This window comes from Danio aesculapii, chromosome 1 (genome assembly GCF_903798145.1).
Source record: "Danio aesculapii chromosome 1, fDanAes4.1, whole genome shotgun sequence".
In the NCBI taxonomy this organism is placed as follows: Eukaryota; Metazoa; Chordata; class Actinopteri; order Cypriniformes; family Danionidae; genus Danio; species Danio aesculapii.
Window position 1 is genome coordinate 38,904,632 of NC_079435.1, and position 25,602 is coordinate 38,930,233.

Genomic DNA, 25,602 nt, shown 5'->3' on the forward strand with positions numbered 1-25,602 from the left:
AGGAACATTCTTGTAACAATGTTAGAAAAAATGTTTTTGGAATGTCTTTATGTTGTTATTTGTAAGAGTCGGCGCAATAGCCTAGTGGTTAGAACGTCGACATATGGTACAGTAGCATGTCAGGGCGTCCCGAGTTCGAATCCTGGCTCGTGGACATTTCCCTACCCTCTCTCTCTATCTCTCTCCAACTTCACTTCCTGTCTAAACACTGTCCTATCAGTATATAATAAAGGCTAAAAGGGCAAAAATAAATCTTAAAAAAATATATATATATAACACAAAGACAGGAACGTTCTTGGAACCTAAAAAATGTTTATATCATATCTAAAAAAGACTTATCAGGACATTTTGAATATTCATGGACATTTTGAACATTCTAAGAATTTTAATAAATGTTTTTATTACTTAATGGGAACATTATTGGAACATTTTTATGAACTAAAATCGTTAGCTGGGTTAACTTTTTTATATGAAGAGTTAAATGTAAACAGAAAGCATTATACAATAAAAAAATAGACTGACAGGTGCAAAAACACTTTTACCTTGATGAAATCTCCAAAAATGATGGGCTGAGTCACAAAGTATGTTGGCTCTATGTTTATGCTGAAATATTTACCTGTTGAACAAAAGAAGCAGTTGAAAGGTAAAGAAGCAGGACACTAATGTTTACATCAAAAAAGGAAGACAAGGCAAAGCAAAAAATAAACTGATCATTCTGATAAGTCACACTGCACAATTATAAAATTTAATATGATCAGCGTGCCTCTATCTAAATTTATGAAAAAACTATTTTAACATGGACTATAATTACAAAGTATAAATATATTTAAAAAATTACATTAAAATATCTGCAAATAAAAAAAACATATTTGTAACCATATGAAATGTTTACATCATCTAAAAAAGTTTTCCATGTACGTTTTGTTATGATATGACAATATATAGCCGAGATACAACTATCTGAAAATCTGGAATCTGAGTGTTCTAAAAATGAGTGAAAACGCTGCTTTTAAAGTTGTCCAAATTAAGTTCTTAGCAATGATTATTTCTAAATAAAAATTAAGTTTTCATATATTTATGGAATGACATTTCTAAAATGTCTTTATGAAACCTGATCTTTGATTTGGCATAAAAGTAAAATCAATAATTTAGACTAACACAATGTATTTTATTCCTATTCCCTCAAATAAATTCCTGCAACATAAGATGGTTTTGTGGTCAAGGGTCACATTAATAAACATTATGATGCAGATTTTAAAATAAACTCAAATTTTTATTGACTTATTGGATATAGTTTATATGACAACATACTTGTTGCTGTACTTGTGCTCACAGTGTGCTTAACCCTGGTTTATCATTGCTCTATACACCTTTTTTAACACTATGTGATGTGTAAATGTGATGAATACATATAAATAGAAGGGATTAATTGTTACCCCTGCAAACAACTAATAATAATAATAATAATAAATGATATGATAATAAATGAACAGTGTGAAAAGTGAAGATAACCCAGGATTCAATTTACCCTATGCTTAGAATGACCCAGTGTTAATTATTTCAATAGAGAAAAGCCCTATAATATACACCTTCACTGATGTCTGGACTAGAGAGATTAACACTGAAGGGGATTTGAGGGTCATGTGCTTACTGGCCATCTCAGAGATCATAGTATTGAAGTAGATTTTGTCCTCATTGTTTATGAGTCGATCGTGGAAGACACGTTGACACTCATGACAGAACAAACGGAAGATCTGGGTTTGATCTCTAACCGTAGTTGGCTCACACTGCAACAAACCTGCACAGAAAACACACACACACACACACACATTCAAAGACAAAGAATGAAAGGGATTTTGTTCAACGTTTACACAGATTAGATTCTTTAATATATATCTTTCAGTTTATAGCAAGACTGACTGCTGGTAAAGAATCAATACAGCGTCTACAGAGCAATATCAGTAAAAGATAAACTTGCCTGTGACCTTTCACTAAAAATGAAAACATAATCAGATGGGGGTTGTGCTGTCTGCTTTAGCTTAGATTGACAGTATCTCTTATTGAGAGTCTATAATTTGGCCTGTGGATGAGTCCTAAGCCAACGATTTAACAGCCCCCCAAAGTGCCTTTCAAATTAAGAGAGAGCATTTGTATTTGTCATTTGAGGGCTCTTAAACAAAGAAAGCTGATTACAAGCCTTTGGTGGATTTTGGTACAACAGATGCCAAACACTCTAGGGAAAAAGCAATGTTTTTGAATGGACTGTGGATTTAAATGGGGTATATGGACACATACTTTTGCTTCCAGTTAATTGTCATCCCATACAAAATCGCCACATTTGAAGATCTGATTTCTTTAAAAAAAACAGCGATCTTCACTGCCTGGCTGAGATATCAAACCAAACAAGAAGCACTGCTTTAAATTATATTTTTTCGCACTATGTCTTTAAAATATGGAAATTAATTTTACCTCAGTATTTTCAATTGAATTTCTGCGCTAGCCTGCTGCTAATGACGGTGCCTGCGTTTAAACGGTCTTTCGTATCTTTTTAGGCTTTAACAATTAAATGGATGCTTAAGTCTATTTAACTGATTATATTTGAATCACATTACAACATCGATACTGTAAATTTAAAATAGTCACATAAAGCTTTCACCGGGAGTTCATCATTAGCTGAAAAAACTAGCTGTGCATATAGCCCATTCTTAGGCATTTGAATGGTCTGTGTGGGGTATATAAATGGCTGGCTGGATGTCTTTGTAACGTTTTTGCAAATGCCCTCATGCCTCTGTCAAAGTGTGTTTGTGGACATGTCTGTGGCTCTTACCCTGCACACATTTAGACAGGTCTCGGAGGTTGAACACGTAATGGGATTTGGCTGGTGTAGGTAGCAGATCTACACTCATGCGATGGTAGATCTCAACAGCAGCGTCCACAATGCTGTCAGCAGCCTGCTTGACCGCCGTGGAAAATTCAGTAAGGAAACCACCCAAAATAGCCTGCAAACATGTACATACAAGAACAGACATCCATGCAAGTCAAATCAAGTCGTCTTTATTTCTATAGCCACTTTAAGCCAAATATCAAATTCTTTGTCTTTTCCCTGTCTTTAACTAAAAACCTGAATTTCCTAGACATCCTGTTGAAAAAAAAGGTTTCTGATGTGTTTATATGTGTATAATATAATATTAAAGTAATGTTAAAATGATAAGGTAATAGGGCAGCATGGCGCAGTGATTAGCACTGTCACCTCACAGCAAGAAGGTCGCTGATTCAAGTAGGGCCAGATGGGCCAGTTGGCATTTCCGTGTGGAGTTTGCATGTTCTCCCCGTGTTCACGTGAATTTCCCCCGGGTGCTCCGGTTTCCCCCACAATTCAAAGACATGCGCTATAAGTGAATTGGGTGAACAAAATTGGCCAATTGTGCGTGTGAATGTGAGCATGTATGGGTGTTTCCCAGTACTTGGTTGCGGATGAAAGGGCATCCACTGTCTAAAACATATGCCGGAATAGTAGGCAGTTCATTCCGCTGTGGCAACCCCTGATAAATAAAGGACTAAGCCAAAGAAAAATTAATAAATTAATTAATAATTGGCATGACTTTAATGCCCGATTCACACAGGGACTCAGCATCAATGCTTGACAGAGGGCTTGTCTGAAGTTGGTCGTGATCGTCATAGCAGCGTCAGCCAATGAAATTAGTCCGCAATCGGCTACTGTCTGAGCTGGGATATTTGCATAAAGCGATCTGATTGGCTGAAGCTTCCGTTGGCGCTTAAAATTGCGAATTTCCCAACTTCTGCAGTGAGCAACGTCACTGAAGCGGCACCGACACAATCACAAAGCAGTTTGGCAATGCCTGCCGTCACCGATTTAAAATGAATGGGATGCGTTGACGCTGACTCCCTGTGTAAATGGGGCATAATAGCCACTATGAGAACATCAATGGATAATTTATCTCTTATTTTGGAGGCCAAAGCTTTTTAAACTTATATTATCCTGGCATATGAGTCTTAGCTAACAGGTACAGTCTGGTGACTGCATTTGACTTAAGTGGCTGCCAGTTAATGAGTATTAAAAGGAATAAAATGGATCAGAAAAATATCCTTACCACAACCACAGGTATGAAATGCAGCAGTGTAAAATATTGAATTCCCTGACCTTTAATAGCTATGTTTCCATCCACCTATTTTTATGCACATTTTGCACTATTGCATAAAAATGCTTAATGGAAATGGCAAGGCTCAACATACATTTTTAAAATGCGCATAAAAAAGTTATGTGCACAACTGAGCAGGATAAACTTTTTAGCAAATAAAAATAAGATGTGCATAACCTACAATGGAAACATTTCCCAAATAAAGTCCAGCATGGTCATCAAAAAAGTCATGTGATTTTGTTTTGACAAGAGCACAAAAGCAATTTACACAGAGCAATGGCAATGTGCTTTTCTGTAAAAAGTGGGGCATGATGGGACAGTATGGAAACAGTGCTTTATTTGCAAATGTTTTATGCAATATTCCAGTTTTGTGCATACGTTTAAATCTGGCACAATGTCTGAAATTTAAATGTAATGATACTCCAGAATTTTATAGAAATAAAAAGCCATAACAATATTTTAGATTGTGGAACATATTCAGCATATCAGGCAGACAGCAGGGGTGATATGGTAGCTCAGTGGGTGCCACATTCAAGGTTGCTGGTTCAAGTCCTGGGGTGTGTTTCCCAAGACCATCCTTAGCCAACTAAGGTCGCAAGTTCCGTCGTTACAAACATAGTTAGTTGATTTGCCGTTTCCCAAATCCATCGTTCCAATGAACATTCGCAAACTTGTGCACTCTGGAGCTGTAGTTAGAAACATAGTTCCTGGCTGTGTTCTATTCCCACTTATCCCCCTTATGCCCTATTCATTTACAACTTTCTAACATTCAAAGTTGGAATGATTAAAAATAAAGTCTTGTTTTCGATCCCAGTCATAAAAGCAACTAATATTAACTTGACTTCTAGTTGAACATTTGGAAAAGTGACAGAAGGTAGATTTTTCCAATGAATCATCTGTTGAACTGCATACCAATCATCACAAATACTGCACAAGACCTATTGGAACCCAAGATTCTCACAGAAATCAGTCAAGTTTGGTAAAGAAAATCATGATTTGGGGCTACATTCAGTATGGGGACATGCGAGAGATCTGCAGAGTGGATGGCAACATAAACAGCCTGAGGTATCAAGACATTTGTGCTGCCCGTTACATTAAAAACCACACGAGAGGGCAAATTCTTCAGCAGGATAGCGCTCCTTCTCATACTTCAGCCTCCACATCAAAGTTCCTGACAGCAAAAAAGGTCAAGGTGCTCCAGGATTGGCCAGCCCAGTCACCAACTATGAACATTATTGAGCATGTCTGGGGTAAGATGGAGGAGGCATTGAAGACGAATCCAAAGAATCTTAATGAACTCTGGGAGTCCTGCAAGAACACTTTCTTTGCCATTCCAGAAGACTTTATTAATAAATTATTTGAGTCATTGCAGAGACGTATGGATGCAGTCCTCCAAGCTCATGGGAGTCATACAATATTATTTCTTTTTTCACTGCACCATGACTTTATATACTATACTGTACATGATTTCTGTTAAGTGACAATACTTTTGTCTAAGCAAAGTTAGACATTACTGTCCTAATTAAATCATTAAAAATCAAGGCATGATCATATTTTATTTTGGTAAAATAAGCATAATCTAGAGGCCTTTGCATTTCATATAAACCACTTTTGATACCAAATGATCAACTAGAAGTCAAGTTATTATTTGCTGTTCCTAAAACTTGGATAGGCAACAAGACTTTTGTCAGGTAGTGTACATTTACAACTACATTTTGCAAATGGTCCAAAGTGAATTACAGAATGAAGATACAATAAGCACTTCAAATCACCAGATAGGAGTAACATATAGAAGCCATGACAAGTCTAAGTTAGATTTTTAATTGGTTGAGTTCTTGAAATAGAGTGTTTGTAGAAAAGCTGATACAAATATTGTTGCAAAGTTCACGCACACACACAGATACACACATACACAGCGGACACACTCAGCGTGTGTATTTAACTTTGCACTGTTTTTGCACGCAAATGTGACAGGATACAAATTAATATCCACTACTGTATGGATATCCGTTACGTTAAAATAAATCTGAACTAACACCCACAAACCGGGATTGAATCGTCTTCTTTTTTTTATTGTACTGACATGCAGCTGTACTGACAAAGACAGTAAAATGCAAAACCATTTTAAAAATGTTTTAAACTAGTAAAATGATGAAGTAAAACTCACATTTGATGAAGATTAATGATCACAGTGAGCTCAACATATATACATATGTTCGAGCCTCGGCTCGGTCAGTGGGCGTATCTGTGTGGAGTTTGCATGTTTTCGCTGCGTTCGCCTGAGTTTCCTTAGGGTGCTCCGGTTTCCCCCACAGTCCAAAGACATGCAGTACAGGTGAATTGGGTGAGCTAAATTGTCCGTAGTGTATGAGTGTAAATGAGTGTGTATGGATGTTTCCCAGAGATGGGTTGCGGCTGGAAGGGCATCCGCTGAGTAAAAACGTACTGGATAAGTCGGCGGTTTATTCCGCTGTGGCGACCCCGGATTAATAAAGGGACTAAGCCGAAAAGAAAATGAATGAATGAATATATATATATAATTCATCTAGTCCCTTTATTCAGCAGGGGTCACCACAGTGGAATGAACCGCCAACTTATCCAGCATACTGTATGTTTTATATAGCAGATACCCTTCCATGCAGCAACTCGGCACTGTGAAACACCCATACACTCTCACTTTCACACACATACACTACGGCCAATTTTGTTTATTAATTTTACCTATAGCATATGTCTTTGGACTATGGGGGAAATCGGAGAACCTGGAGGAAACCCACGGCAAACACGGGGAGAACATGCAAACTCCACACAGATATGCCAACTGACCCAGCCGGGACTCGAACCAGCAACTTTCTTGCTGTGAGGCGACCTATATATATATGTGTGTGTGTGTGTGTGTGTGTGCTGTATGTATATATATATATATATATATATATATATATATATATATATATATATATATATATATATATATATATATATATATATATATATATATATATATATATATATATATATATATATATATATATATATATATATATATATATATAGGAAATACTGTGAAAATTTCCATGCTCTGTTAAACATCACTTGGGTAATATTTGAAAATAAATTCAAAAATTCATAGGAGGGTCAAAAATTTTGCCTTCAACTCTATATGACATATTTCTGAGTAAAACTGATATTCAATGAGAAAAGAAAATAGGGCAAGGCTTGATTGTATCCAGAGGGACATGACTGCACACCAAACTTTAGCCAGGTGGTTCAAAAAATGTCAAGTAAAAAGTAAATCTGTTTCAGAATAAAGTTATTAGATTATGCTTTGTTTATTTGGGACAACCCCCACCAATGAATAATGAACAATAAGTCTAGGAAAATGTATTAGGAAAGTTAAGTAGGTCGATTTTGATTTCACTTTGACTTTAAAAGTCAAATGTTCATTCAAAATGAGTGCTACCATATGCCTGACCTTAAAAATCTGTTTGAGGCTGCTCTCAGAGGGCGTTGGGAGGCACAGCATGCTGAAGTGCCGGATGAAACGAGGGGTCACAGGGTTACGACCTCCACCAGGAGGAGCACAGGCGGCTGCTATGGTCATATCCTTCAGGGAGGAGAAAGAAACAGAACAAGAAGGTGAATAAGTCCATATTAAAAAATATCCAAGGGACATGATTTAATTTTTCTGACACTTTAACTAATCTCATCAAACCTTTACTAAAAAAATAATGTAATATTGATTAAAACCCAAATTAAAACGAGAGCATCGGTGACAGCTGGAGAACTTAATGACCAATTACTCTTCAAATGACAGAAAAATCATTCAGGTTGCTGTGTCAAAGTCAAAGCAGTGTTAAATTCAGTCTCCAAAGAGCTACAACAACCCAGATTGGATTCTCCAAGGGCAAAGCTCACCTGAGAACCACAAATCATCATTTTATTCCCCTTTCTCATCATATTTTATTTCATCAAAACTCATATTTGAGATTTATAATTATTGAGGTCGACCGTCTGCAATCTCTCAGATCACCCAATTTCTCTGTAACCTTGCCAAATCGCATAATTGTCCTTGTTTATGTTATGCACTTTTATCTTTGTTTGTATGCGTGTATGAGTGTGTGCTCAGCAAGCGAAAGGTTTACTTGACGCTGGTGTGTGAAAAATGCATAATTAAGTATCACTCCCGAGGTGAAACAACAATAAAATGAGAGCAGCTACTTCAAACATGAAGCATTAGTCTTGCTCGTTATATGATAAACGTTACAACATACATTATTTCCCATGCTCATAGAGGGGAACTGAGGCAGACATTGAAAAAAAAATACAGTAAATGGAAATGCTATACAGTATCTTAAAGCAGCATTGATTAATTTTTTAGTTTTTTGTACATATTTGTATTATTATAGTACTTGTTGTTGTTTTGTTATTATTTAAATCACAGTCACTCCAATATCGCAACCAAATAATAATAATAAGACAAATATACCTATAAAAGTCTTGTCACCTATCCAAGTTTTAGGAACAACAATTAATAACTTGACTTCTTGTTGATCATTTGGTATCAAAAGTGGTTTATGTGAAAGGCAAAGGCCTCTAGATAATGCTTATTTTACCAAAATAAAATATGATCATGCTTTGATTTATAAAGTCTGACTTTGCTTAGACAAAAGTCTCGTCACTTAACAGAAATAATGTACAGTATAGAATATAAAGACATGGTACAGTGGAAAAGAAATTAATATTGTGTATGACTGCCATGAGCTTGGAGGACTGCATCCATACATCTCTGCAATGACTCAAATATCTTATAAATAAAGTCTTCTGGAATGGCAAAGAAAGTGTTCTTGCAGGACTCCCAGAGTTCATCAAGATTCTTACCCCAGACATGCTCAATAATGTTCATCTCTGGTGAATGGGCTGGCCAGTCCTGGACTAACTTGACTTTGCTTTCGGGAACTTTGATGTGGAGGCTGTAGTATGAGAAGGAGTGCTGTCCCGCTAAAGAATTTGCCCTCTCAAGTGGTTTGTAATGTAATGGACAGCACAAATGTCTTGATACTTCAGGCTTTTGATGTTGCCATCCACTCTGCAGATCCTTTGCATGTCCCCATATTGAATGTAACGCCAAACCATGATTTTTTTCTTCACTAAACTTGGTTCCAATAGGTCTCCCACAGCATTTGTAATGATTGGGATGCAGTTCAACAGATGATTCATTGGAAAAATCTACCTTCTGCCACTTTTCCAAATGATCAACTAGAAGTCAAGTCATTACTTGTTGCTCTTAGATTATTTAGATTGACGACAAGATTTGTCTGTTAAATACATTGCTTCCGGAAAGTGTTCATAGCGCTTCACTTTTTCCACATCAAAATTCTACACACAATACCCCATAATGATGTGAAATTTTTTTTTTTGAAATTGTTGCATATTTATTAAAAATAGAAAACCTGAAAAATCACATGTACATAAATATTCACAGCCTTTGCTCAATACTTTGTTGATGCACCTTTGGCAGCAAATACAGCCTCAAGTCTTTTTGAATATGATGCCACAAGCTTGGCACACCTGTTTTTGAGAATTTTTGCCCATTCCTCTTTGCAGTACCTCTTAAGCTCTATCAGGTTGGATGAGAAGCGACGGTGTACAGCCATTTTCAGATCTCTCCAGAGATGTTCAAAATGATTTAGGTCTGGGCTCTGGCTGGGCCACATAAAGACATTCACCATGTTGTTATAAAGCCACTCCATTGATATTTTGGCGGTGTGCTTTGGGTCATTGTCCTGCTGGAAGATGAACTGTCACCCCAGTCTGAGGTTAAGAGCACTCTGAAGCAGTTTTCATTCAGGATGTCTCTGTACATTGCTGCATTCATCTTTCCCTCTATCCTGACTAGTCTTCCAGTTCCTGCTGTTGAAAAACATCCCCACAGCATGATGCTGCCACCACCATGCTTCACTGTAGGGATGGTATTAACTTTCAGAGCAGCAAAACATTTTTTGTAACCTTTCCCAGCCTTGTGCCTTTGTTTTTAAGAAATTGAATAAACAATTTCAAAAAATCTTTTTTCACATTGTCATTATGGGGTATTGTGTGTAGAATTTTGAGGAAATAAATGAATATATATATATATATATATATATATATATATATATATATATATATATATATATATATATATATATATATATATTTATATGTGTATATATATGTGTATATATATATATATATATATATATATATATATATATATATATATATATATATATATATATATATATATATTACTCATAGTCTCAATTAGCTGTAATGAACTGATGAGACATTTATGTAATTTGTTTAATATTATTTAAGTGTTCTGTCCATCATTCATAAGAAGAATGTTGACCTTAATATCTCGATAAAAGAGATTATTGTTTCTTTTACCTTTAAAACAAAACCAGTTATGAATAATAAATAGATTTTGATTCCCAACCGTGGGTAGTGAAGTGAAACAAGGACAAATCTTTGAATATCTTTCAAGAAAACATGACACATGATTCAATTTTTGTGTGTGTGTGTGTAAGTGTCTATAATGCTTACGTGTATCTCCTTCCAGAAGAACTTTTCTCTGTCGTAGAAGCCACGAAAGTCCTGGAATTGTCTGAGCAGCTCTATAGGTGGCTGAGAGCCATAGCTGTCCAGCTTTGGCATGTTCAGATCATCCACAAACACCACAATCTTTTTATTAGCAGGAGCTCCTAAAATACATAATCACAGACAGCATTTTGTCAGTATGGTCATTTATATATCCAATAAATTCATATAAAATTGCCCCTCACCAAGTATGTTCTTTCTCTTCTTCTCCAGTTTTGACTCAATAATCTCTTGTGTTCTGGCAGATGAAGTTTGAGCTGAAAAGTTGATATAGATGGGGACATAGCCTGCCTTTTCCTGCACACTGTTCAGTAGTGCCCGTGCCACCACAGACTGAAATGCACAAAAAGCTTGAAAATTGAGTATATACAAGCAAAAGTCTTATGCATGTCTTATGCAAAAGTTTAGCCACCCCAGATAATTTTCATAATTGCAAGTCATAGCCTGCTGGCCTTTCAAATCAGTAATTTTAATTAGATTTTTTTATACCTTAGGGAAAATACAACATTTCAGTTTTGACAAAACATTTATTCAATCAACAGATGCAATGCAATTTAAGTCTTAACAAAAACAGACAGGCGCAAAAATTTGGGCACCCCAACAGAATAATGACATCAGTCTTTTGTAGAGCCACCTTTTTGCTGAAATAACAGCCTGTAGATGCTTCTTATAGTCAAGGATAAGTCCCTGAAGTCTTGCTGAAGGCATTTTGGACCATTCTTCTTTGCAAAATTTTCCCCAGTTCAGCCAGGTTTGATGAGTGCCGAGTGTGAACCGCCCTTTTCAAATCAATTTATAGATTTTCAATGATGTTCAAGTCTGGGGACTGGAATGGCCTTCGCATACCTCAAACGACTCTCCTTGCTGGCAGAACACAGAAAAGGCTTTTTCTTTATCACCTTCCGTTAAGTTGTTCTTTGTGAAGAGTGTGCTGGACAGTGGAACAATGTACAATGACATAACAAGCAGCAAGATGTTCCTGGAGGTCCTTGGAGGTGGTTTGTGTTTTGTCCGTGACCATTCTAACCATTCTTCGCCTTTGCTTTTCAGATGCTTTTCTCGGTCTAACACATCTTTCCTTCACAAGAACTGTTCCTGTGGCCTTCCATTTTCTTACTATATTTCTGACTGTGGAGATAGAGACTTTAAACCATTGTGTTAGTTTATTGCATCCTTCTCCTAATTCATGTTGGTGAGTTATCCTGGTTTTTAGGTCATTAGGAAGTTCTTTTGAGGTTCCCATGTTGCTACTTTCTGATTCACAATAAGGAGAAGCACAACTAGCAATCAGCTGTCTTAAATATCCTTTTTCATGATTGGTGGCACCTGTGTTAGGATTGTTAAGGTCCACTGAGTCACTCAAATCAATTTTGTGTTGTAAACAATCAGCATTAGGTGACTACAGGTTTAAATATCCATACAAAAGAGAGGGTGCCCAAACGTTGGCATAGCCTATTTTTCAGTTTCAGTTTAACTTCACACATCTCAATACTGCTACACTACATATTTCTGTCTGAAAAACATGACATTACCTAGATTTCACTAGAAACCAAACGACATTTCACTGTGATCTTCTCTTATAAAAAAGCACATAAGTATGCGGCCCACTTTTTTGCATAAAACTGTATAACTTTAATGAGATTTAAATACATGGTCACAACTTGTCAAAGTGTCAAAGTCACAGTGACCCATTTAGATTTTTGTTGTTGTTAATTTGTGTGTTTGTTTTCTTAATTTGACAGGGAACATATATTGTATGTGTAATGCATTTAAAATTTTCATGCATCATTTGCAAGCAACATACAGTAGGGCCATATTCACAAAACATTCTTAATAAGACATTTCCTCATAACTGTCATTCTCTTATTATCTTATTATAAGTCTTATTTTCTTACGAAAGATGTTAAGAATATTTTGTATTGTAAAAAAAATATTCTTAAGAATTATGTCATCTGTTTTCTTAAGATTGTGCTTCATTCACCAACTGTTCTTACAAACACAGCTATTCTTAATCCACAATTTTCACTCTGATATTCATTCTGATTAGGACATTCACTAATTTTTTCATATCTGGAATTTACCCTTAAGTAATAACAGGATCTACGAACACTCCAAAGCAGTTTTAGACATATTTGAATGATGACAAATCATATTCAATTCAATTCAATTCAATTCCTCTTTATTTCTATAGCGCTTTTACAATGTAGATTGCGTCAAAGCAGCTTTACATAGAAGATTATAGTAAATTAAAACAGTGTCAGTTCAGTGCTGTGTTGAAGTTCAGTTTAGTTCAGTCCAGTGTGGTTTAATTTTCACTGCTGAGAGTTCAAACACTGAAAAGCAAATCCATCGATGCGCAGCTCCACGGGTCCTGAACCATGCAAGCCATTGGCAACTGTTATTCAAATATAGTCGAATATAGTAGTATAGTATTCAAATGACCAGTTATAGCAGTTTTGTTCATGACAAGTTAATTAAATTGTAGTATTTGAATGTAATGATTAGTATTGGTGATGTTTTAAAATATTTTTAAAAGTATAAATAATTTTTTTTTTTAAATCATTGGTTGATAAAACCCAGCTTTGTTCAGTGATTGATTGCTCTATTTAAGGCCCATACTTTCATGAGTGTCGAATCTGTCTCTTTCTGAAAAACTTGCCAATCATGCTTTCTTAGGGTTTCTTTATACCTGGTAATATCATGTTTTTTTCTGATATTCTGAAATAGCTATTTGATTGTGAAAAGGACAGGTGTAAATGCCCACCAAAATGCATTTAAGGCAGATACAAACTGGATCCCTCAAACCACTGCGGGAGGTGATCTGGGACACACTCCAGAAAAAACTGGACAGGTTTAAATGCATCTGGTTGGTAAAACCTCATGTGCATTTTAATCATTGTAAAATGTAAAAAATAAACATGTGAGAGTTTTTTATAGGCTATATAATATGACAAAGTCAGATATGATAGCTCAAATGTAAAATGTAACAGCATCGCAAAGGATGAGATGTTCGTTTTGAATGTTAAATTAACATCAAATGCGCATGGTCCTAAGATGTCATGCCCTTTTTTGGGAAACTCTAAAGTGTATCCTGTGCAAATTAGGAAAACTGTATCACAGTTTCAATTAAGACGACATAGCAGTCACCATTTTTTTAGAACACAGTAAACAATTCTGCTGCATAAGATCACCTCATGAATATGGTGTAAATTGTTCCTATGAAGATGTTGCTAAATGAGGCCTAATGTTCTTAAAGGGATAGTTCACCCAATATGAACATTCTGTCATCCTTTACTCATCCTTCATTTGTCCAAAAATTGAGTTCCTTTCTTCTGTCAAATAATGGTAATGGGGTGGGAAAAATAATCAAATTGTGCTTCATCCCGCTCCATTTCAAACCAGCTAAATTAATTTGTAATTTTAAATGTATATAATTAAGTAATTATTTTTGTTGATTATGATGAAAAGTATTTTGTTTAATAAATTGTTTTAAGTGTATGATATTCTGTTTGAAATAAATCAAATCAAATACAAAAATATATAGATTTAGAACATTCTGGTTCCTCTGACCCATTGACTTCCATAGCATTTTTTTTTCTACTATGGAAGCCGATGGGTCTCAGCAACCAGAGTAGTGTATGAGTGTGATGGGTAGCGGCTGGAAGGGCATCCGCTGCATAAAACATATGCTGGATAAGTTGGCGGTTCGTGCCGCTGTGGTGACCCCAGATTAATAAAGGGACTAAGCTGAAAAGAAAATAAATGAATGAATGAATATCACTTTAAATTTTAAGAATTGAAATTCTTGAAAAGAAATTGTTAAGAGTCCTCTTACACAACGTTTTATTGATGTTAGGACAACAGCCAAATAGTCATAGACCACCAAAGAGTGAGATTTCTAATGAAACTATTGTACTTATACTGTAGCATTAAAATACTGTACTTATGTAAACTAGCCTACTTAGATTAGCAGATGTTTGTGCTCCAAAAAGAATGTCTAAAGAAAATATTACTTTTAAACTAGTAATGTATCTTGTTTGCTTTCCTGTGAAAAAAAATTGTCTTTTGAGGTCATTATTAATGCCGTTAAATGAGCACTTACATTGCTTTACATACAAAAACTTGACCAGGATGGAGTTGCTACTTAAAAAAAGGGATAATACAATAAAAATATAATATTAATGTTTGTTGTAGCTATACTTTAATTTTATTAATAATAAAAAATGCTTTTAAGAACAAACTGGAGTTTTATTTAAGGTATTTTGTTTTCCAGGAATGGCACTTCGTAGAATATTCACTTCTTATACCTTTAGATTTGCATAAACTCTGCCCCAGAACTTTACTGCTTCACAAACACTTATTGTACAAGGTGGGCCATTTATATGCAAACACCTTAATAAAATGGGAATGGTTGGTGATATTAACGTCCTGTTTGTGGCACATTAGTATATGTGAGGAGGCAAACTTTTCAAGATGGGTGGTGACCATGGTGGCCATTTTGAGGTCACAATCTTGGATCCAACTTTTGTTTTTTCAATAGGAAGAGGGTCATGTGACACATCAAACTTATTGGGAATTTCACAAGAAAAACAATGGTGTGCTTCATTTTAACATATTTCATTTTAAGGTGTATCCATATAAATGGCCCACCCTGTATACATCATATAAAGTACACACAGTCTTACCTTTCCCACTCCAGTGATGCCCGTGAAGAGGACAGAGTGATTGACAGACAGCAGTTTTTCCATCAGGTATCCGTACCTCACTGTGTCTGTGGTGGGTACCAGCATCTCAAAGAAGGGCATCTCGCTTTTATAACAGAAGACGGGAATGATCCTCTCCCATGGCTCCAAACATTTAATATCAAAGTTCATATAGACGCTATATAAATCACCTACGCTGGGCAACTGTGAAAGAAAGAGTTCATTTAAATATTAATACTTTTTTCTTGGCTGCCATTGAGCATCTGTTTTTTTTTCCTTAATGTATGGCATTGTATGTACTCCACAATATTTAGGTCCTTTTTTCCCTATTTAGAAAATGTGTTACTGTAATCTGCAAAAGCATTGCAGAAAAACATTTTTAGAATAACAAAATAAGACGGATAATAAAAGTTTCCTTTATTTTAAATGTGTGCTGTCCCTAATAGGCTAGTTCACATAACATGTGCTTACATATGCTCATAAATAACTTAATTCATAAACTGTGCTATACAAAAATGAATATGCCCTTAAATCTTAACTGTCTGTAATTACCTACTGTAGATGATCTGTTATTTTTTCTTTTGTCATGTGATAGTTGTTTATAGGACTTATTTGTCATGGGCAGTTAAATTGTCCACTGCTTCTCGGAAAAATGCTTCAAGTTCAGCACAATCTTTTATTTTTTAAAAAAAGGCTTCTGCATATTTAATCTGTTTCCAATAGTGATTTATGATTTTAAGATCCATTTTCCACTATACTACTATACTCATTAAACTATTTCAAAAGCTGAAAACATCCACTGAAGCTCAAAAAGAAAACAACGCATTAGCAGCAGAGCGTGTAAACCTTTTAAAAGGATTGTAAAATATTTTCCTTTTTTTTTTATAGATGTTTTAACATATTATTTAGAACCGTATACAAACTACAACATAAATCAAATATGATTTTCTCTGATCAAGCCATTCCTTAAAGAGATGTTGTTGTTGTTGTTAAAAGTCCTGTTTGTTGGACAGTTGACCAAGCCAATCTTACTGCTTCAGTTTTCCTGGATCTTTCAATATTTGAATATTTTCGTGATAGTATGAAGTGGAATGAAGAAAGTGATCGTTTGAGTGACAAATATAGACTTCATTTTTTATACAAAGTTATTTTCTGTAACGTAGGCATCAATATGTGCTAGTTGCCCACAGGCTGTACTTGTGCGGTGTGTTCAAGCGCAACTTTGTGGCTCAAACATGAGCAACGGCACAGACGGCTTTTGTTGCCCCTGGATCTTTAATGTTATTTTGGGGTGTCACAGCCTTAAAGCAATAACATAAAACACAATAAAGGTAGTCAATATGGTATGCTCTATATACTTCAGGCTTTCTGAAGTCAGACAATCCTCCCATGTAAGAAACCTTTGCAAGAACTACTCGCGTTTTTATTTTAACTACTCTCATATACAGTTTATCATGTTTTATGTTAATGCTCTTAACAAACTGAATAGTAATTCAGAATAGCAATAGGTAAATGCTGAAGAACTTGTCAGACATATTTGGAACAAGAATCGTTTGATATAATAATAATAAAGGATTCGATTTAGGAACACAGGGTAGCCCCAAAATATTAATTAAATGTCCTTTTAAATTATTAGTTCACCCAAAAATGAGAATTATGTTATTAATAACTCTCTTTCAAGTCATTCCAATCACCTGAGACCATTCAGAACACAAATTGAGATATAAATGAGAGTTGTCTGACCCTCCATAGGCATGGTTGTATGATGTTCAAAGTCAAAAACAGCCAAAAACAGTCAAAACAATCAATGTGACTTCTGTGGTTCAAATGTAATAATCCAAAGCTCTTTCGCATCAGGTTGTCAAGGTGCATGTTTACTACAGGCAATGTGATGTATTGCCGTTGGAGTCATCAGCACAAAAAGCAAGTGTTTTGTTTTTTTTGGTACCTAAATGTGCTTCTTAATGATTACAGTTGATCCACTGAAGTCACATGGTAAGTTTTTGACAATGTTTTTAAGTTCCTTTTCTGAGCTTTAAAGGGGAACTACTGTATTATGCCCATTTTTTACAGGATATAAAATAAATCCCTAATGTCCCTAGAGTTTGTATGTAAAGTTTCAGCTCAAAGTACTACACAAATAATTTTTTATAACTCTTTGATACTGCCCCTTTTAGGCTTTGATCCAAATTGTGTCTTTTTGGTGACTGTCACTTTAAATTCAAATGAGATTTTGCTCTTTTTTAAAAGTGGGTGGTGCTAAACACACCTGCGTGTCAGCATAGCGGCAGATTCAAAAGCAGGATTAACCTTATCTCTGTGGAAAAAAGTCTCAGAAGAAGGCAGCCTATATGGAGTGTTCATTTGTGCATCCTAAAACTCCACATTTATTATCCTCTGTCTGGTCATTTACGATCCTTTGATAAGTCACTGACTATCTTCAGCAGGTGAAAACTCTAATAGCGGACGACTTCTTCTCACTCAGAGCTGTTTATGCTAATGAGGGAGAGATTATCACTCAGAGGCTGGACTTTCCCCCTCTGATGACATGTTTAAAAGGAAAATGTCAATCAAAGTGTTTTTGCAGGCTATTTTTTATGAAGTGTGATTGTAAAATTTATACAGTTTTATCATTAGAGGATGGCTATATTTACACACTATTGCCACATAACTGTGTTAAACCCCTTATAAAAGTGACTTTTGCATAATAGGTCCCCTTTAAATGTCTCACATCCCTTGTCAAGCCACTGTCCTTTAAATCACTAGGTTTTATCCATTTGCCACTAAGACATTTTTTATATTTTTAAATACAGTAAAATCAGTACCTCCAGAATTTTTGCAAGTCCAGTGGTTCTTGAGATCATAAAAAGAAAGCTTTACAAGATGGCTTTTGATTTCAAAGCAGAAAACAAGAATAATATAATGTCATTCATTCATTCATTTTCCTTCGGCTTAGTCCCTTTATTAATCATGGGTCACCACAGCAGAATGAACCGCCAACTTATCCAGCATATGTTTTACACAGCGGATGCCCTTCCAGTTGCAACCCAGTACTGGGAAACATTCAACACTCTCACATTCACAGTTATACACTACTGCCAATTTAGCTTATTCAATTCACTTACAGCATATGTCTTTGGACTGTGGTGGACACTGAAACCCACACCAACACGGGGAGAACATGCAAACTACACACAAAAATGCCAACTGACCCAGCCGGTACTCGAACCAGCAACCTTCTTACTGTGAGGCGACAGTGCTAACCACTGAGAAACCGTGCCGCCCCAATATAACGTCATACTTTTTAAAAAAAGTCGTTACAAAATCAGTAAGTTTAGGCTGCAAAAAAAGTCCCTACAGAATCCCTACTGTAAATATATTTGTACAGTATGATCATTTGTACATCATAAATATTTTATGAAGCAGAGGCCAGCATAAGCGTGTGGTTTCATGTTCACTTACATTTCAATGATGATGGAACATTATTTCACCAATATTTTGATATTTTCAAAAAAGTTGAGTTTAAATATTAAAGCTGACGTTAAAGCTTTTTTCTGGTCTGTTAAAGGATTACAAGGTCATTCTATGATAATCTGGTCTCTAATATTGGCTTGTGTCCATCAATGTAATAATCATAAGGGTTTTTGCTCCTATACTGTATATGCCACAGTGTTATTGTGTTGTAGATGGCAAACAGTTTCAAAGAATAGCAAGGTCATTCAATGATATTCTGGTTTCTAAGTTTGGCTTGTCCATCTAATAATCATTAAGAGCTTTTTTGTTTGTTTATTTGTTTGTTTGTTTGTTCAAATAAAGTATAATAACACCAATAGTAATATGCAGCAAACCTAATCTGAATATTGAAAAGAATAGAAATAAATCATTCTTTGTGAGTCCTCGTTATAAGGGCAGGTTCGAGGACCCTTGTTCATCTCAAATTCATCACTCCTCCACTCCCCCACACCTCCCTCCTTCCTGAACACTCTGTGGAATACTAATAATGACACTCTCCATCGCATTCCGACCTTCTCAAATACATATCACACCTTCCCTTTTACCCTTATACAAATGTCTGGGACATATTGTTTTCCTTCGATCCAATTCTCATTAAATATTCCTGAGGTCACATTTATGAACGCAACAGACACATGAGAAGACATAGCGATAAAGAGAATTGACCCAGTCAGGTGCTATATATAATTTACAATGACCTCTGTGTCAGGTTAATGTGCTCCTTTCAGGGTCAGAGCCCAGAGGTGGTTTGCAGTCTATTCAATGTTCCACATCAGTTCTTTAACAGGAATAGCTACCATAATGCAATTGAGAAAACATTACAATGACACAAGATGAGGAAAAAATAATAATAACCTCCTTTTGGATTATGTAAAATTATAAAAACATAATGACTGAAGAGCTTCGCAGAAACAAACATCTTCCTGCACATCTTTCAGCAAATAATGGTGTGTTTTTCAGAATAAGAAGCTATTAGAAAACTGATATTATTGTCATAAATTAAGGCAATAAAACAGAGTTCCCTTTATGTTTATTGACTAACTTTACAGTTTAATCAAAATGCTCTAAGGGTGTTTCAGAGTGTATATGAAATGTACCTTAGCATCAGTATTGTCCTCAAACTGCTGCCTGACGAAGGTGTCGAAAGTGTCCCAGTGGCTTTCAATTAAATTTCCCCCTACTGCCCAGAGGTAGCAAAACACAAACGTCTGACACAACACATTGTTCAACTTACTGGACTCCTGCAAAAAGACACACACAAGTTTAAAACAGCTGGATACCACCATTTTTCAGTTTCTAGTAACCTTGATGATTTTGGTTGTCTTAGCTAATACTGAACTACTACTGCAGATTCAAATTATTATTATCTGAATTATCAACTTTGCCAGTTCAAAGTTAAATCATGGCTCTTAAAGGAACACTTCACTTTTTTTATTTTGCAGGTCACCTAGAGTTAAAGAGTGGAGTTTTACCATTCAGCAAATGGTCTGGCGGGAGCACTTTTAGCTTAGCTTAGCATAAATCAATGAATCAGATTAGACTACTAGCATTCGCTCAAAAAAAATTTTTTACTCAAAAGTCTTTTTTTACTCATTTTTTACTTTACTACATTTTTTACCAAAGCAAGATTTTACACGGCATTGTTTCCTAGCTATCTAGCTGGGGACTATTTTCAGGAGAAATCTATCATATGATAATTTTAACAAATTCTGGAGGTACTGATTTTACTGTATTTAAAAATAGAAAAATTATCGAAACTACTTTTTAAATTTTTTTTGAGTGAGATGCTAACGTCCTAATCCGATTTAATGATTTAAGCTAAGCTAATTTAAAAGTGCTCCCGGTAGACCTGGAAATCGGCTGAAGGGATTCAAAAACAGTAAAACTCAACAGTTTAAATCAAGAAGAGACAAAACAAGTGAAGTGTTTCTGTAAGTTCTTAATTCTTTGAATGCTAATATATCCACATTTCTCAAAAGCACCTATATTTTGATTATATTTTCATGAAAGCTATCTAAAAAAATAGAGCAGCCATTTTAACGATTGTCTGAAGAAGTGGTTTTGCATCTGCAACATCTGCCACAGTGCTATTGTTTTCTAGGCAGTTACAAAGTATTGCAAGGACATTCTGGGATATTCTGGTTTTTACATTTGACCTGTCACTGTAATAATCTTTGTAATCGCTGTAGTAATTTTGTTCAAATAAGTATAATAAACAGTAACATTATAGCAGCAAACTTCTGAAAGCCTGAAAATAAACAGGAAAAGAAAAAATGTTCTTTGGAAATTCTGATAACAAAGGCAGTTTCTAGGACTTAAGTTAACCTAAATTCACCACTTACATTTCTTCTTCACTCCTCCACTCTTTAATGGAATATGAAAGGCAACAAAGCACGCATTCAGGAAGAGTTTGGAAAGTGAATTTATATTTATGTTTAATGACTTATGAAATGATGTGCCTTTACAAATAAATCTTCAGGTTTTTATAGTGAATGTTACTTTATGCAAGTATGTTTTCTAATATGATTTGCTTTGTCCTCAGTACAGTAGCGCGGTATAAAGTATAAAATTCCATTTTATTTCTCAAATAACTTCATTACATTTATATTTTTTTTTCCTCACTTTTAAAAAACAGGGCTTTAAACATGATGATCTGTAGCTATTATTATTACCATGGCTGGATTTGGTTATATAGTTAAGGTTGCATTCTAAAATAGACTGTACTGTATGTTGTGCAGCATTATTACAACCCACATATTTTATTATTTTCTTTTTGAATAAACTTATATTTTTTGAATAATGGTAAAGCCACATTTTTAGCAGTCATCCACCAATCTTTAGTGGTACACAACTCTTCCGAAATCATGGTAATGTACTAATTTGGGGCTTAGGAAATGTTTTGAATTATCATTAATGTTAATGACTGTAGCACTGCTTGCATTTCTTTTTTATTATTATTATTATTCTGTTTGCTTGTTTGTTTTGATAAAGTGTTTTAAAAATCGTTTTTTTACCTTTTGTCGAATAGTAAATATATTATTTCCTCTTTTGTTTAACTTAATGCATCCTAGTTTAAAAAATATGTTGTTGCCTTTGTTTTTATTTTTTTTTAAAGTAGTACTACAAACAAAAAATAATTTTTTGCTGCTTGTTCACACAACTTATTTAAAATGAGCTGAAACAACACAATTCTTGAGTTGTTTGGGACAACCTAATTATTTTATTTTCAATCCCAAAAAATGAGGTTCACTTAACATCTGTTTGGAAAGCAGCATTGTTTGTGGTTTTCTTTTTTATTTGTATTTGAATCGCTTTATCAATTAAGTGGCCTGTAGAATTTTGCTTTGTCTGATTCATTTTAAAATGCATTTTGTACATTTGTATTATTATAATTTTGTATACCATTTTGAGGCTAGGGGCACCATCGCTGAACAGTAACGCTTCCAAAAGGCAGCAGAGGGTTGTGACTTTACTGATGTCCACCTGTGCAACAGCCTGCACACAATGCTTTGATGCAAACTGCAGACCTTTCTCCACATAATGTTCAAACAGCTCCATCAGATATCCCCGAACAGGATCTGAAATCTTAAAAACACACACATTTCCCAGACACAAACATATAGCTTTAAAACCTACAAACACGCAGTTAAGGCATATTGATAATGTTCCTCTTTAATGTTTTTCCCTATAAAACCATTAACTAGGACTCTTTCTAATGCGTCACTGACTGTAAAGCAATGAGTCCTTTGTGAGTCCCGTGAGAGTTTTAGAGCTTTACCTTCTCTGCGAATCCTGTTAGCCACGTCTGAACGTACGGCATCCACTTAAGCTCCTCTGGGTCGATGTACACCATCCCACAGCGACTTACTGTGGCAGGAGACGCCACCGCCAGGTCTTGAACCTGATTGAGAAGAGCAGGGCATGTAAACATGCGTGACTACTTTCTGATTAAAAACAGGATGTGTGTGCAGGATTTTAAGTGCTCCTATTGAAAACGCTCCTATTGCTTTGGATGTTTCAGAATTCCTACAAAGGTTTATATCAATCCAAGGTTACTTAACACTGACATTTGACATTAAAGTACAATTTAATGGATTTCATCATTCCACAAGCTCCTCTTGGCTAATTGGAATGAATAGCTGCCAGAAGTCAGACAGAGTCCTATGAAATATATATTTTTTAACTTTAGAATTTTTTTTTTACTGGACTAAATAAATTTTAGTAACCAAACTAATCCAAGTACTTAAAATAAAATAAAAAACTTTCTCAATTTAACAACAATTTATTACAAGTTTAACTAAATATCCACTCACTGGCCACTTTATTAGGTACAACTGTCCAACTGCTCGTTAACGCAAATTTCTAATCGGCCAATCACATGGCAGCAACTCAATGCATTTAGGCATGTAGACATGGTCAGGACAATCTGCTGCAGTTCAAACCAAGTATCAAAATGGGGAAGAAAGGGGATTTAAGTGACTTTGACAGGCTGGTCTGATTATTTCACAAACTGCTGATCTACTGGGATTTTCACACACAACCATCTCTAGAGTTTACAGAGAATGGTCTGAAAAAGAGAAAGTATCCAGTAAGCGGCTGTTCTGTGGACGCAAATGCCTTGTTGATGCCAAAGGTCAGAGGAGAATGGCCAGAATGGTTTCAGCTGTTAAAAAAAGCAACAGTAACTCAAATAACCACTCACTATAACCAAGGTATGCAGAAGAGCATCTCTGTATGCACAACACGTCCAACCTTGAGGCAGATGGGCTACAGCAGCAGAAGATCACACCGAGAGCCACTCCTGTCAGCTAAGAACAGGAAACTGAGGCTACAATTTGCAAAAAAATCACCAAAACTGGACAATAGAAGTTTAGAAAAACGTTGCCTGGTCTGATAAGTCTTGATTTCCGCTGCGACATTTGGATGGTAGGGTCAGAATTTGGCGTCAACAACATGAAAGCATGGATCCATCCTGCCTTGTTTCAACGGTTCAGGCTGGTGGTGGTGGTATATTGGTGTGGGGGAGAACCTCTGGGATGTGATGGAACGAGAGATTCACATCATGGATGTGAAGCCGACAAATCTGCAGCAGCTGTATGATGCTATCATGTCAATATGGAACAAAATTTCTGAGGAATATTTCCAGTGCCTTGAATCCAGTACCTTGAATCTTGAATCTATGCCACTAAAGATAAGGCAGTTCTGAAGACAAAAGAGGGTCCAACCAGTAACTAGTAAGGTGTACCTAATAGTACCTAATAAGTGGCCGGTGAGTGTACATTTCCAATGGAAATTAAACGGAAAAGCAAAATTAGATCAAACTTAGTTTGACAAGCTTTTGGGAAGATGCTACGAGTGGGACAAAAAAAAAAAAAACGATGCATCATGATTCTTTAACAATTTTGACAACATATTGACAAGAAAAAAAAAATGATCCAACAGTTCTCTAACAATTCTGAATCGATTCACAAACCTTTAGTATCAATTCTCTATTCAAATTATATCATGATGGTGCGAGTCAGCGCAGATGCAAGATAAAAACATAAACATAATACTGAGTGATTAGAGGTGCTTGTACATATGCTGCCAAATTGGCTTCATTCGGACAAAGATCTCAAGAATTTTTAATAGATAGTGTGGTGCTGCGCTTTTCATTCTGAGTTTGATCTTCTGCAGGATGCAAATTCCTGTCGTGCCACAAAGTGAAACCTAGAGTTCTTTTAGAATTGTCGTAGTGCTGTCTTGATGTTTTCTTGTGATATTAACCACATTTATTAACACCACAAAAATCTAAAAGGTTTTTGTAAAAATAAGACTGTAATCACTGACAATTTATTCTAGGCATTCATTCTAGAATTTGATGGAAGGCAATCTCCATTTATCATGCACTTTCATTTCAGAAACACAGCAGGCCTCTTTAATTAATAAAAAAGGTAAATTACAAAACTACATAAAAATATACATCATATATGGGGTTCTATAAAAAACAAGGAGTGCATGTGCACATTTGAGGATTTTACCTCAAACATCATGTGTATGGAAGGCGTGAGCTTAATCCTTTCACTGTTGGCCAAGCAGAGCATCTTGTTATCATCCAGCACTGTGTTCATGTTCTCAATCCACAGTGCATCCACGGGACCATCGCTGATCACCCATTTGTGGTCATCACTGAAGTCTTGAACTGCGGCCCGAACACAAAGCGCCATCAGACCATCCCGCCATTCCAGCGTCAGTGGATTCACCTCTCCATAGAGCTCACCCATGCTCACTGACTTTGGGTTGAGCACATAGGTTTTAACAGGGCAAAAGAAGGGGTTTTGGTGCCCGGCATGATGAAGGGTATCCAAGGTGTCTGCCAGCACGCGGTAGACAGTGGTCTTGCCACTGCCAGTGGGTCCCACAAGCATAACGCCATGGCGGACAAGCATGGTTTCATAGAGCTGGATAACCTTGCTAATGATGCTGGGAAGGGGCTGGAGAAAGCGCTGGCACAGGGATGAGTAAATGGTGGACTGCAGGACACCGTAATCATGCTCTGGAATGGTGACGCCGGGGAAGAGATCTGACAAGATGCCACTAATGGAAAAAAA

The 25,602-nt window shown here is 35.8% G+C and overlaps 1 protein-coding gene across 1 annotated transcript in view; it reads right to left on the minus strand.

Moving 5' to 3' along the window:
• Positions 1–25,602, minus strand: part of dnah6 (dynein, axonemal, heavy chain 6) — a 165,279-nt gene that overhangs the window by 83,755 nt on the left and 55,922 nt on the right. Inside the window, exons 35-45 of the mRNA XM_056460119.1 lie at positions 25,033–25,588; positions 22,791–22,913; positions 22,415–22,597; positions 20,110–20,253; positions 15,482–15,703; positions 10,982–11,129; positions 10,743–10,900; positions 7,633–7,764; positions 2,828–2,999; positions 1,652–1,798; positions 543–616 (exon numbers count right to left, since the gene is read on the minus strand). Of these exons, the coding sequence (XP_056316094.1) occupies positions 543–616; positions 1,652–1,798; positions 2,828–2,999; positions 7,633–7,764; positions 10,743–10,900; positions 10,982–11,129; positions 15,482–15,703; positions 20,110–20,253; positions 22,415–22,597; positions 22,791–22,913; positions 25,033–25,588 (2,059 nt within the window). The remainder of the gene's footprint in view (positions 1–542; positions 617–1,651; positions 1,799–2,827; positions 3,000–7,632; positions 7,765–10,742; positions 10,901–10,981; positions 11,130–15,481; positions 15,704–20,109; positions 20,254–22,414; positions 22,598–22,790; positions 22,914–25,032; positions 25,589–25,602) is intronic.